The sequence below is a fragment of the Mustelus asterias genome, chromosome 22 (genome assembly GCF_964213995.1).
Source record: "Mustelus asterias chromosome 22, sMusAst1.hap1.1, whole genome shotgun sequence".
Classification (NCBI taxonomy): Eukaryota; Metazoa; Chordata; class Chondrichthyes; order Carcharhiniformes; family Triakidae; genus Mustelus; species Mustelus asterias.
The window spans coordinates 57,407,463-57,421,963 of record NC_135822.1 but is presented as its reverse complement, the minus strand read 5'-3'; the positions used below and the strand labels follow the sequence as shown (position 1 = coordinate 57,421,963).

Genomic DNA, 14,501 nt, shown 5'->3' with positions numbered 1-14,501 from the left:
CGGCACACTCTCGCTACGGTGCCAAGACAGTGCGGCACTCTCGCCTAAGACAGTTCAGTACTCCCTCTCAGTACGATCTCTAAGACAGTTCAGTACTCCCTTTCAGTACGGGGTCTCTAAGACAGTTCAGTACTCCCTCTCAGTACAGGGTCTCTAAGACAGTTCCGTACTCCCTCTCAGTACGGGGTCTCTAAGACAGTTCAGTACTCCCTCTTAGTACGGTTCCTAAGACAGTTCAGTACTCCCTCTCAGTACGGGGTCTCTAAGACAGTTCAGTACTCCCTCTCAGTACGGTCTCTAAGACAGTTCAGTACTCCCTCTCAGTACGGGGTCTCTAAGACAGTTCAGTACTCCCTCTCAGTACGGTCTCTAAGACAGTTCCGTACTCCCTCTCAGTACGGGGTCTCTAAGACAGTTCAGTACTCCCCCTCAGTACAGTTCCTAAGACAGTTCAGTACTCCCCCCCAGTACAGTTCCTAAGACAGTTCTGTACTCCCCCTCAGTACGGGGTCTCTAAGACAGTTCAGTACTCCCCCCCAGTACAGTTCCTAAGACAGTTCTGTACTCCCTCTCAGTACAGTTCCTAAGACAGTTCTGTACTCCCCCTCAGTACGGGGTCTCTAAGACAGTTCAGTACTCCCTCTCAGTACGGGGTCTCTAAGACAGTTCAGTACTCCCCCCCAGTACAGTTCCTAAGACAGTTCTGTACTCCCTCTCAGTACAGTTCCTAAGACAGTTCTGTACTCCCCCTCAGTACGGGGTCTCTAAGACAGTTCAGTACTCCCTCTCAGTACGGGGTCTCTAAGACAGTTCAGTACTCCCCCCCAGTACAGTTCCTAAGACAGTTCTGTACTCCCCCTCAGTACGGGGTCTCTAAGACAGTTCAGTACTCCCTCTCAGTACGGGGTCTCTAAGACAGTTCAGTACTCCCCCCCAGTACAGTTCCTAAGACAGTTCTGTACTCCCCCTCAGTACAGTTCCTAAGACAGTTCTGTACTCCCCCTCAGTACGGGGTCTCTAAGACAGTTCCGTACTCCCTCTCAGTACGGGGTCTCTAAGACAGTTCAGTACTCCCCCCCCAGTACAGTTCCTAAGACAGTTCTGTACTCCCTCTCAGTACAGTTCCTAAGACAGTTCTGTACTCCCCCTCAGTACGGGGTCTCTAAGACAGTTCAGTACTCCCTCTCAGTACGGGGTCTCTAAGACAGTTCAGCACTCCCCCTCAGTACAGTTCCTAAGACAGTTCAGTACTCCCCCTCAGTACAGTTCCTAAGACAGTTCAGCACTCCCCCTCAGTACAGTTCCTAAGACAGTTCAGCACTCCCCCTCAGTACAGTTCCTAAGACAGTTCAGTACTCCCCCTCAGTACAGTTCCTAAGACAGTTCAGTACTCCCTCTCATTACGGTTCCTAAGACAGTTCAGTACTCCCTCTCAGTACAGGCTCTCTAAGACAGTTCAGCACTCCCCCTCAGTACGGTCTCTAAGACAGTTCAGTACTCCCTCTCAGTACGGTCTCTAAGACAGTTCAGTACTCCCTCTCAGTACGGGGTCTCTAAGACAGTTCAGTACTCCCTCTCAGTACAGGCTCTCTAAGACAGTTCAGTACTCCCTCTCAGTACGGTTCCTAAGACAGTTCAGTACTCCCTCTCAGTACAGGCTCTCTAAGACAGTTCAGCACTCCCTCTCAGTACGGTCTCTAAGACAGTTCAGTACTCCCTCTCAGTACGGGGTCTCTAAGACAGTTCCGTACTCCCTCTCAGTACGGGGTCTCTAAGACAGTTCAGTACTCCCTCTCAGTACGGTTCCTAAGACAGTTCAGTACTCGCTCTCAGTACAGTTCCTAAGACAGTTCAGTACTCCCTCTCAGTACGGGGTCTCTAAGACAGTTCAGTACTCCCTCTCAGTACGGTCTCTAAGACAGTTCAGTACTCCCCCTCAGTACTCCTCCTAAGACAGTTCAGTACTCCCCCTTAGTACGGTTCCTAAGACAGTTCCGTACTCCCTCTCAGTACGGGGTCTCTAAGACAGTTCAGTACTCCCTCTCAGTACAGTTCCTAAGACAGTTCCGTACTCCCTCTCAGTACGGGGTCTCTAAGACAGTTCAGTACTCCCCCTCAGTACAGTTCCTAAGACAGTTCAGTACTCCCCCTCAGTACGGTTCCTAAGACAGTTCAGTACTCCCCCTCAGTACAGTTCCTAAGACAGTTCAGTACTCCCCCTCAGTACTCCTCCTAAGACAGTTCAGTACTCCCCCTTAATACGGTTCCCAAGACAGTTCAGTACTCCCCCTTAATACGGTTCCTAAGACAGTTCAGTACTCCCTCTCAGTACGGTTCCTAAGACAGTTTGACAAAGTCCCTCATGGTAGGTTGGTGCAAAAGGTTGGATCTCATGGGATAAAGGGGGAGGTGGCTAGATGGGTGGAGAACTGGCTTGATCACAGAAGACAGAGGGTGGTAGTGGAAGGGTCTTTTTCCGGCTGGATGCCTGTGACTAGTGGTGTTCCACAGGGCACAGGGCTCTGTATTGGGACCTCTGCTGTTTGTAATTTATATAAACGATCTGGAAGAAGGTGTAACTGGGGTGATCAGTAAGTTTGCGGACGACACGAAAATGGCTGGACTTGCAGATAGTGAGGAACATTGTCAGAGGCTACAGAAGGATATAGATAGGCTGGAAATTTGGGCAAAGAAATGGCAGATGGAGTTCAATCCAGATAAATGCGAAGTGATGCATTTTGGCAGAACTAACGTAGGGGGGAGCTATACGATAAATGGCAGAACCATAAAGGGTGTAGATACGCAGAGGGACCTGGGTGTGCAAGTCCACAGATCCTTGAAGGTGACGTCACAGGTGGAGAAGGTAGTGAAGAAGGCATATGGCATGCTTGCCTTTATAGGACGGGGCATAGAGTATAAAAGTTGGGGTCTGATGTTGCAGTTGTATAGAACGTTGGTTTGGCCGCATTTGGAATACTGCGCCCAGTTCTGGTCGCCACACTACCAGAAGGACGTGGAGGCTTTAGAGAGAGTACAGAGGAGGTTTACTAGGATGTTGCCTGGTATGGAAGGGCTTAGTTATGAGGAGAGATTGGGTAAACTGGGGTTGTTCTCACTGGAAAGACGCAGGATGAGGGGTGACCTAATAGAGGTGTATAAAATTATGAAAGGCATAGATAGGGTGAACGGTGGGAAGCTTTTTCCCAGGTCGGTGGTGACGTTCACGAGGGGTCATAGGTTCAAGGTGAGGGGGGGGGGGGGGGGGGAGGTTTAACACAGATATCAGAAGAACGTTTTTTACACAGAGGGTGGTGGGGGCCTGGAATGCGCTGCCGGGCAAGGTGGTGGAGGCGGACACACTGGGAACATTTAAGACTTATCTAGATAGCCACATGAACGGAGTGGGAATGGAGGGATACAAAAGAATGGTCTAGTTTGGACCAGGGAGCGGCACGGGCTTGGAGGGCCAAAGGGCCTGTTCCTGTGCTGTATTGTTCTTTGTACTCCCCCTCAGTACGGTTCCTAAGACAGTTCAGTACTCGCTCTCAGTACGGTTCCTAAGACAGTTCAGTACTCCCTCTCAGTACGGTCTCCAAGACAGTTCCGTACTCCCTCTCAGTACGGTCTCCAAGACAGTTCAGTACTCGCTCTCAGTACGGTTCCTAAGACAGTTCAGTATTCCCTCTCTGTACGGTTCCTAAGACAATGCAGCACTCTCTCGGTCCTGCCCTGACAATGCAGCAGTACCTCAGTTCCTAGATTATGTGATCAGGTTCGGCATTGTTGCTTGCACCCCCAGCTTACTGACTCAGAGGCAAGAGTGTTATCTGCTGAGGCAAGGGCTGACATTTATAATAACTAAGTGCACATTCTGGAGGGAGGGGGAGCTTGCACACGGCTCCACAACCAAGCTGTACAGCACGACACAGATGCTCAGCTGCACTGCATTCCATCGGTCACAGCCCAGCTCCCACCAAACCCTTGCTGCTACATGTTTAGTCTCAGTCGGGTGAACATCACTGATATCCAATAATGGAAGCTGGCCGAGAGTGCTGGAAAGCCCAAATAAGAACAGATAATACTGCAAATACATAACTGATCAATCAGCGTCTGCAAACCCCTTTCCTCGATAATAGATCCTGTCGGACCTGCATTCTGCAGTGACCAGCCCTCGCCCCAATCAACCCCACTGACCTTTTTCATTCCCCCCAGCGTTAGATCCCGCGAGCGGATGGACGGCAGGCGACCCGGGGTAACGGTGGCAGAGCTCCGCCGCCCTGGCAGACCCCTGCCCACCGTGATGGCAGGCCTGATGGTGCTGGGGTGGCCAGAGTCTCCACTGGGACCTCTCTCCGCCATCGCTGCTCCTCAACCTGCAAGGTAAAGGAACAAGGTCGTTTGGTTCCAAATGCCACGTCGATCAGGAAAGGGAACACTCAAAATCTCCTTCGACCTTGACAGAATGTGCATTTTATCACAAACATGGCAAGCTACGGACAAACTTTTAAGTTAAAGTTTATTTATTACTGTCATAAGTAGGCTTACATTAACACCGCAATGTAGTAACTGTGAAAATCCCCCAGTCGCCACACTCTGGTGCCTGTCCGGGTTACACCGAGGGAGAATTTAGCCCCTAACCAGCACGTCTTTCGGACTGTGGGAGGAAACCGGAGCACCCGGAGGAAACCCACGCAGACACGGGGAGAATGTGCAAACTCCGCACAGACAGCGACCCAAGCCGGGAATTGAACCCCGGGTCCCTGGCGCTGCGAGGCAGCGGTGCTGACCAGCCAATGGAGTGGACACTGTTGTATTTGAGGGGTCTCCGCCGCCAATGTGTGCACAGCAAGAGCCCACTAACCGCAAAGAACACAAGACTAGACGAGAACGTGCAGACTCCGCACAGACAGTGACCCAAGCCGGGAATCGAACCCGGGTCCCTGGCCGCTGCGAGGCGGCAGTGCTAACTAACCCACTGTGCCACCGTGCCGCCCCTCCTTCAAGCTGACCGAAGAACCAAACTTGCTTAAAGCTCCCCTGGTGATGACAACACATCAGGTGCAACTTCTGACGTGGGCAGAATTAAATAGCTGGTCAGTAACCTGACCTTGTACGTCACAGAGTCATTACGGCAGAGGATGAAGCCATTTGGCCCATCAGGCCCATGCCTACTCTCCATAGAAGCACCAATACTAGTGATTGAGGCCGCGGGACTGGAATCACTTCAGGAATAGCCGAATATTATGTTACAAAGTTGGTGTTTGCAAAATTATTTTAAAATTGTAAAATGCTAAGAGGTGGCAATACTGCATGATCCCTTTTAAAACAAAGTTGTGTTTTTTTTCTGTATTTAGAGTTTAAAATAAAATGGATGCTGGTGCATATAGAGAACACAGACTGAAACATCGTATCAAAGGACAAGCAGCAGGGTTGCTTTGGTAACAGGCTTCAGGCATTTGAATTTTAACCAAACAATTTAAATAAGGCACTTGGATAACAGCAACCTATCAGATTTGAATTTGATGTTTTGGTAACCTGAGAACCTCCGAGGGCACTGTTGATGCCTTCCGTGCCCGCTGGGCACCGCAGGGCGGGGGTGCGTTATTGAGCCCTTTAATCGCAATTTCATATGATGCTTCCTTTCCGCTTTGTCCTTCGTTCCGGGCAGTTCCCTTCCTTTTGGGAGTTGCCCCTTTTTATTTGTCCCTTCGTTAATTTGATTTAGTTTATTTGGTTCGCCAAAAAGAGCGGGAATCTGAGAACCAATTCTATTGTGGGGATGTTGATATGTCATCGGGGTATAAGAGATTGGAGGGGGGGGGGGTGCAGTGGCACAAACAGGTGATGAACACTTGCCACAGCTTTAGAGAGAGAGAGACAGCTCTCAGCTCTAGAGAGAGATAGCAACTTCTCTCTCTGCCAATAGCTTTTCGCTCAAAGCCTCATCTGAATAGCAAAGACGACAGAGATTCCAGACAGAAGATTCCGGAAGACGACAAACCTGGTTGTAATTTAGAGAGTGATTAAAAATTCTATTTTTTTTGTTAAGTGAGAATTGTATTTATCTAAACAGGATTCCATTAGAATCGTGTCTTATTGGGTTTGTTACTAGTCGAGTTAAACTGTTCACTGTTAGTTAGATAAATAAATTGTTATTTAATTTTACAGAGAGAATCTCAAGTAGTTATTTCGATTTAACCACTAGGAGTTGCTGACGCACCGATATTACCCCTTCTCATACACTCTTTAACAGATTATGAGGCGAGGTACTCTTCTTTGAATGGTTAAGTATTCATTCTCAAAGAAGGATAAACCTCCCCCCCTTCATAACAATTATAAGGGGAGATTGTCGTGCTGTCATTTTTAAGTGAGTTTAAACGGGTCACTATTTCAATCCATCCCACATAATGCTGCAGAGTGACTCTCTCTTATCCTGTTTATCCTGCAGCTTTCAGCCACCTCTCTCCCTCAGTCACTGCACCTTCACACCCTGCCCAGGATTGCGCTCCACTCTGCTTTCACACAGGCACACAGTTCCAGCCCTTGATTAAATGTTGACACACAACATTCAGGAAGCTGAAGCCATCGAGGACTAAACCATCTGCTCCTTCTGCAGCCCGTCCAGCAGCTGAACGTTCAACTCCCCTCCGCCACCAGTGCACAGTGGCAGCAGAGAGTGCCATCTGCAAAACGCACTGCGGCAACTCAACAGCTTCTCACAAACCAACCAACCTCTGCTACTTAGGAGGACAAGAGATGTAGGGGCTTGGGAGCACCACCACATCCAGGACACACAACATTCCAACTTGAAAATCTCCTTCTTAGGCAGTCTTCAGGTTTCTAGGTGTCCAGATCACCAGCAACCTGTCCTGGTTCCCCCACGCCGACACTATAGTTAAGAAAGCCCCACCAACGCCTCTACTTTCTCAGAAGACGAAGGAAATTTGGCATGTCCGCTACGACTCTCACCAACTTTTACAGATGCACCATAGAAAGCATTCTTTCTGGTTGTATCACAGCTTGGTATGGCTCCTGCTCTGCCCAAGACCGCAAGGAACTACAAACGGTCGTGGATGTAGCCCAATCCATCACTCAAACCAGCCTCCCATCCATTGACTCCGTCTGCACTTCCCGCTGCCTCGGCAAAGCAGCCGGCATAATTAAGGAGTCCACGAACACCGGACATACTCTCTTCCACCTACATCCATCGGGAAAAAATCTGAGGATACACACCAGCCGACTCAAGAATAGCTTCTTTCCTGCGGCTGTCAGACTTTTGAATGGACCTACCTCGCCTAAGTTGATCTTTCTCTACACCCAAGCTATGACTGTAACACTGCATTCTCCTTTCCTTCTCTATGAACGGTATGTTCTGTCTGTATAGCGCGCAAGGAACAATACTTTTCACTGTATCCCAATGCATGTGACAATAATAAATCTAATGAAATCTCTTGGGATGGAGGGTGACTCACTCTCACTGCAGTTCGATGGGTTCAGAGATGGCTGGTGTGTCTAATGCATGATCTGCACACTCTGCCACATGCAGGTCTGGGGATGTTTGAAGGGTTGGGTAAATGGGTTGTTTGGAGGTTTGTGCACTCCCTCCAGTGCCTCAACCTCACTTCTACACGTTCCTGATGAAGTCCTCCGTGTGTTCGGTGCCTTCCTGAATGAACTCCCTCCATTTTGGTTGTTCGCAAGCCCAGGTTCTCCCATGAGTCAGCGGGTGATGTTTGACCTCTTCAGGGACGCTTTGAGGACATTCCTGAACATTTTCTGCTATCCTCCTGGAAATCTCCAGCCGCAACCGGGTTCCGAGTAGGACAGTTGCTTTGGGAGTTTGGTGACAGGCTTACAAACACTACGTCCCACCCAGCAGAGCTGGTTTTGAGTGATTAGCGTCTCAGTGCTGGGCATGTTGGCTTGAGACATGATGCTACCAGTGGCACAGTGGTTAGCACTGCTGCCTCACAGCGCCAGGGACCCGGGTTCGATTCCCGGCTCGGGTCACTGTCTGTGTGAAGTTTGCACATTCTCCCCGCATCTGCATGGGTTTCCTCCGGGTGCTCCAGTTTCCTCACACAGTCCAAAGATGTGCGGGTTAGGTGGATTGGCCTTGCTAAATTGCCCCTTAGTGTCAGGGGGACTAGCTAGGGTAAACGCATGGGGCTATGGGGATAGGGCCTGGGTGGGATTGGTGTTGGCGTGGACTCGGTGGGCCGAATGGCCTCCTTCTGCACTGTAGGATTCTATGGACGATCTTTCTCGCCACCATATTTGGAGGATTTGTGAAGGTGTTTGTCCCCAGCTACCTGCTTTAGGTTGTCCAACTCTCCTTGGAAATATATCGCTAAATATATCGCCATTCAGAACCTGAGACTCCCTACCTTACAGCACCTTAGGAGCACTTTTATTGCATGGAATGAAAGACAGTGGCCACCATCTTTCCTTCCAAGGCAACAAGGCATGAGCTATAAATGCCAGGGATGCCCCTAACCTGAGAATGAATGCCAACCACAGCTCGACAATGGTATACAATCACATTCCATGCATTCAAGAGTGCCTGACTGGCTCTTGCAGGGTGCACAGTCCTAACGTTAGCTCAGGCACTCATTCCAAGTAAGTTTATTCATTTATTAGTCACAAGCCGGCTTCCATCAACACTGCAATGAAGTTACTGTGAAATTCCCCTAGTCGCCACACTCCGGTGGCTGTTCGGGTTACACTGAGGGAGGATTTAGCACCTAGCCAGCACGTCTTGCGGCCTGTAGGAGGATGCAACTTCCAAATCAGCACTACAGTGAAGCAGAAAGCAATGCCCTAAAAGTTGCTGTGTTCGCTCGCCCCAAACATGCAGGCTTCAAAACAGACTACCGGGTAAAGTAACATCAAGTGAACAGCATGGAGCTGTGAACTCTGCCAATCCGTACGCCGTAGGTCATGTTCCAGACACGCCTGTGAGCAGCATCCTGGGGTTTTTTTGCCCCTAAAGGGGCTGTATAAATCTGTAATGGGCAACATGTTACCTTCCAGACACTGGCAGGACCATGTCAGGTCCAGAGCTGGCAGCATAATGGGAGCCAGATTCTACCCGAATCACATTCCTTCTGAATAAAAGCAAATTACTACAGATGCTGGAATCTGAAACCGAGGGAGAAAATGCTGGAAAATCTCAGCAGGTCTGGCAGCATCTGTAAGGAGAGAAAAAAGAGCTGAGGTTTCGAGTCCGGATGACCCTTTGCCAAAGCTTTGAACACATTGAGCTTTGACAAAGGGTCATCTGGACTCGAAACCTCAGCTCTTTTTCCTCTGCTTACAGATGTTGCCAGACCTGCTGAGATTTTCCAGCATTTCCTCTCTCGGTTTCAGATTCATTCTGATGCCTACTTTCCATTTTAGAAGTGTGAGCGAGAAAGAGTCAAGTCCCAACTTCGGACGTGATTTGATCAGGGTTGATAACGTGGTGAAAGGAATGGGTTGCGTTTGAGAAGTTGTTTCTAATTCAAAAGGATGAGGAGGAACAGGGGTCAGAAGTTGGAGTTTGTACAGGACCAGTTGTCAATTCGACATCAGAAGTTCTCCAAACCACCCACCCACCAAAATCTGTGCAAGAGTTGGACCAGTTTCTCTCTGGGGAGGAGATCGTCCTGACAAAAGATAGGTCATCATCATGTGTATCCTTCCTGAAGACAGATCCTGAGTTCAGTCTTCTCCATGCCCCTCTGTCCTCTGCCGGTCTCTGCACTTTGCAATAACTTCTTTCAATTTACAAGCTGGTAATGATAGTTTCCGTCTTTTGTTAGGGTGTCGTTAGGATCAGAAATCCCAAGGTAGATGATGAAGCCAGACTAGAACTCAACAATTTTTCAATTTTGGCCTAAATGTGAGGAAACAATGCTTCACCTCAGAGTAATTCCACTGATGAATTAAGGGTGTTTTTAAACAAAACCAGCTTTATCCTCAACACAGTTTAAGTATAACTCCGACAAAATGAAACAGTTTAACTCTTAACTCTGGATGCAGGGCAGCACGGAGGGGGGGGGGTGGCACTGTGGTTAGCACTGCTGCCTCACTGCCCCGGGGACCCCGGGTTCGATTCCCGGCTTGGGTCACTGTGTGTGTGTGAAATCTGCACGCTCTCTCCACGTCTGTGTGGGTTTCCTCCGGGTGCTCCGGTTTCCTCCCACACTCCAAAGATGTGCGGGTTAGGTTGATTGGCCGCGCTAAATTGTCCCTTAGTGTCAGGGGAATTAGTAGGGTAAATACATGGGGTTATGGGGATAGGGCCTGGGTGGGATTGTGGTCGGTGCAGACTCAATGGGCCAAATGGCCTCCTTCTGCACTGTAAGAATTCTAGGATTCAAATGTCATTTAACCATTGAACAATCTTTAAACATGAAAAAAAACCTTCTAACGTGTTACCATTCAGTTCCAATTAAGCAATATTTATCTGATAGACTTAAACCCTATTTGAAAATTAGTTAACAAATCCAGGCATAGTCGCTTTCACCTTTGTTAACAGCTTTGGAACTTCCAGAGAGATTTTGGAGAGAGAGCTGCATGTAGACTGCTACCTTTAAACAGCCCTCCCCAGCAACTGACCTCAGAAAGCTGCTTTTTTCAGCTACAAAACTGAGCCACACGGTGGCGCAGTGGTTAGCACTGCTGCCTCACAGCGCCAGGGACCTGGGTTCGATTCCCGGCTCGGGTCACTGTCTGTGCGGAGTCTGCACGTTCTCCCCCCGTGTCTGCGTGGGTTTCCTCCTGGTGCTCCAGTTTCCTCCCACATTCCGAAAGACGCGCTGGTTAGGTGCTAAATTCTCCCTCAGTGTACCCGAAAGGCGGCAGAGTGTGGCGACCAAGGGAATTTAACAGTAACTTCATTGCAGTGTTAGCCTACTTGTGACAATAATAAAAAAAACTTTAATATATTAATTGCATAGTATCATCACACTTTTCCTCATTACATTAAGCAAAACCTACCATCCACTGACTGTCTACACTTCCCACTGCCTCGGAAAAGCAGCCAGCATAATTAAAGACCCCACGCACCCCGGACATACTCTCCTCCACCTTTGTTCATTGGGAAAAAGATACAAAAATCTGAGATCACGTACCAACCGACTCAAGAACAGCTTCTTCCCTGCTGACATCAGACATTTGAATGGACCCATTTCGCACTATGTTGATCTTTCTCTACACCCTAGCTATGACTGTAACACTACATTCTGCACTCTCTCCTTTCCTTCTTTATGAACGGTATGCTTTGTCTGTATAGTGCGCAAGAAACAATACTTTTCACTATATACTAATTCATGTGACAATAATAAATCAAATCAAATTCTCTCTTCCATGGCACTTCACCACTTGTTACTTTTATCTCTCCAACTGACCCTTTCCAAACCCACGTTTCAAAGTTATTTAACAAGTATGTTTCTTTCTGTAAGGACAGTAAGAAGTTTAACAACACCAGGTTAAAGTCCAACAGGTTTATTTGGTAGCAAAAGCCACACAAGCTTTCGAGGCTCTGAGCCCCTTCTTCAGGTGAGTGGGAATTCTGTTCACAAACAGAATTCACTCACCTGAAGAAGGGGCTCAGAGCCTCGAAAGCTTGTGTGGCTTTTGCTACCAAATAAACCTGTTGGACTTTAACCTGGTGTTGTTAAACTTCTTACTGTGTTTACCCCAGTCCAACGCCGGCATCTCCACATCTTTCTGTAAGGTCCAAGGCTCAGATCCATACACAACAACATTCCAAGCTCTTTAAAGTTCTTCAGCTTTTCAGTTAACAATCATCTCTTCTCATTAAACACAGTCCTTTCCATTGCTTCCTTGGTTTTATTTCTTTGCTCCACCTTTCATCTGCAGATACTTTTCTTCCGAATTACTTGAGTTATTTTATTTTCTTTAAACTCAAAAGGTCGGTGCTGCGGAGAATGAGCAGAGGTCACACTGAGCTAAATTAAAGGGGGGGGGGTGAGTGGGGGGTAAATTGAAGGGGGGAGGTGAGTGGGGGGGTAAATTAAAGGATGGTGATTGTTGGTAAATTAAAGGGGGGGTGAGTGGGGGTAAATTAAAGGGGGGGGTGAGTGGGGGAAAATTAAAGGATGGTGATTGTTGGTAAATTAAAGGGGGGGTGAGTGGGGGTACATTAAAGGGGGTGAGTGGGGGTAAATTAAAGGGGGGGTGAGTGGGGGTTAATTAAAGGATGGTGATTGTTGGTAAATTAAAGGGGGGGTGAGTGGGGGTACATTAAAGGGGGTGAGTGGGGGTAAATTAAAAGGGGGGTGAGTGGGGGTAAATTAAAGGGGGGGGGTGAGTGGGGGTAAATTAAAGGGGGGGGGGTGAGTGGGGGTAAATTAAAGGGGGGGGGGTGAGTGGGGGTAAATTAAAGGGGGGGTGAGTGGGGGTAAATTAAAGGGGGGGGTGAGTGGGGGTAAATTAAAGGGGGGGGTGAGTGGGGGTAAATTAAAGGGGGGGGTGAGTGGGGGTAAATTAAAGGGGGGGGTGAGTGGGGGTAAATTAAAGGGGGGGGGTGAGTGGGGGGTAAATTAAAGGGGGGGGTGAGTGGGGGGTAAATTAAAGGGGGGGTGAGTGGGGGTGAATTAAAGGGGGGTGAGTGGGAGGTAAATTAAAGGGGGGGTGAGTGGGGGGTAAATTAAAGGGGGGTGAGTGGGGGGTAAATTAAAGGGGGGGTGAGTGGGGGGTAAATTAAAGGGGGGGTGAGTGGGGGGTAAATTAAAGGGGGGGTGAGTGGGGGGTAAATTAAAGGGGGGTGAATGGGGGGTAAATTAAAGGGGGGTGAATGGGGGGTAAATTAAAGGGGGGTGAATGGGGGGTAAAATAAGTGAGGACTTGGGCATTAGTTTGTGTTGTCCTTTCTGGGGTGTTTGATGATCAGAGCAGCTCCTTGCCAGGCTTGAGCCCTCCTCAGGCTTCACAACCCCCAGTCCCGCTAGGCCGCAGTTACCTGCAGAGGGGGGCTCTAATGCCCGGATCTGGTGCAGAGCCCTCTGGGCCGAGCTTTCACGATTCTCGGGTTCTTCCCCTGAGCAGATTACTGCCTCCTTTCTCCCTCTCTGTCTGTCAGCCGCTCACCCACCGAACCACCATCACACCAGCAACCCGCTGCTGCAAGTCGCCATCTTAGTGCGGGGCAAACTTGCCTCTGCCCACCCAGTGCGCCTGCGCGACAGGCTGCGCGCTGTGCCCCACACTAAGATGGCGGCTGACTGCGGGGCGGAAGTAACGGCAGCATTGCCAACTCTGCCAGGTCCCTCTCACTGACAGTGGGACCCACTCAACCATGCTGCTTTAAGAATGTGACCTAATTTTGCTGCCTGTCACATACACTTAGTTGCAGCTCTTTTGACTAGTTAAAAACTCAGTTCCTTCTCATTCCCAGGGTGTTGATAACTCAACCATTCTGAATGCAAGTTTTAAAGTTAAAGTTTATTTATTAGTGTCACAAGTAAGCTTATATTAACACGGCAATGAAGTTACTGTGAAAAGCCCTGGTTGCCATACTCAGGCGCCTGTCCGGGTACACTGAGGGAGAATAGCATGGCCAATGCATTTAGCAGTGGTTAGCACTGCTGCCTCAGAGCACCAGGGACCTGAGTTCGATTCCCGGCTTGGGTTACTGTCTGTGCGGAGTCTGCGCATTCTCCCCATGTCTCCGTGGGTTTCCTCCAAGTGCTCTGGTTTCCTCCCACAGTCCGAAAGACGTGCTGGTTAGGTGCATTGGCCGTGCTAAATTCTTCCTCAGTGAATCCAAACAGGCGCTGGAGTGTGGCGACTGGGAGATTTTCTCAGTAACTTCATTGCAGTGTTAATATAAGCCTACTTGTAACAAATAAAATAAACTTTAACTTTAATCAGCACGTCTTTCGGACTGTGGGAGGAAAGCGGAGCAAACCCACGGGGAGAATGTGCAAACTCCACACTGACATTGACCCAAACCAGGAATTGAACTTGAGTCCCTGGCGCTGTGAGGCAGCAGTGCTAATCACTGTGCCACCGTGCAACCACATTTATCAAATATGTAATAATATGATTATGAGTTAAAAAAATAGATAGGATTCAGTGTAAACCCATTATAATCCCCAAGAGTCCCTTGGCTCAGCTGTCAACGTTCTACTCTATTCTTTCATTGATTTGCTGCAGTCCTACAAATAATGTATTGGTAGCAATAGGTAATGAGGTCCCAAGAGTAGTGTAGAAAATTAAACAGCACTCATATTCCCATCATCATAAACCCTAACTAAGCCACTGGTTAGTTTTGAGCTCCAATGCACTTCCGTCTGCTACACTGTGCTGTGAAGCGGTGGCTAGACACATTATATTACTTAAATATCACACATTACTTATTATGTACTTAAAGATGGAAACTTATAAACATTTCCATTAACATCGGTGCATGAATGGCCCAAACTAACCTGAAGAATATAGGGAAATAAGTGCCACAGGAGGCAAAGCAATTATAAAAAAGATGTGAAAGT

General features: G+C 48.6%; 1 protein-coding gene across 2 annotated transcripts in view; it reads right to left on the bottom strand.

The window, feature by feature from the left end:
* Positions 1-13,168, bottom strand: part of polr3d (polymerase (RNA) III (DNA directed) polypeptide D) — a 64,826-nt gene extending 51,658 nt beyond the window's left edge. The window contains exons 1-2 of one of the 2 annotated variants that reach the window (XM_078239271.1): positions 12,971-13,168; positions 4,195-4,373 (exon numbers count right to left, since the gene is read on the bottom strand). In XM_078239271.1, the coding sequence (XP_078095397.1) occupies positions 4,195-4,359 (165 nt within the window). In that variant the 5' untranslated portion in view covers positions 4,360-4,373; positions 12,971-13,168. The remainder of the gene's footprint in view (positions 1-4,194; positions 4,374-12,970) is intronic. The other variant, XM_078239270.1, reaches the window with a different exon arrangement.
* Positions 13,169-14,501: the final 1,333 nt, after the last annotated feature.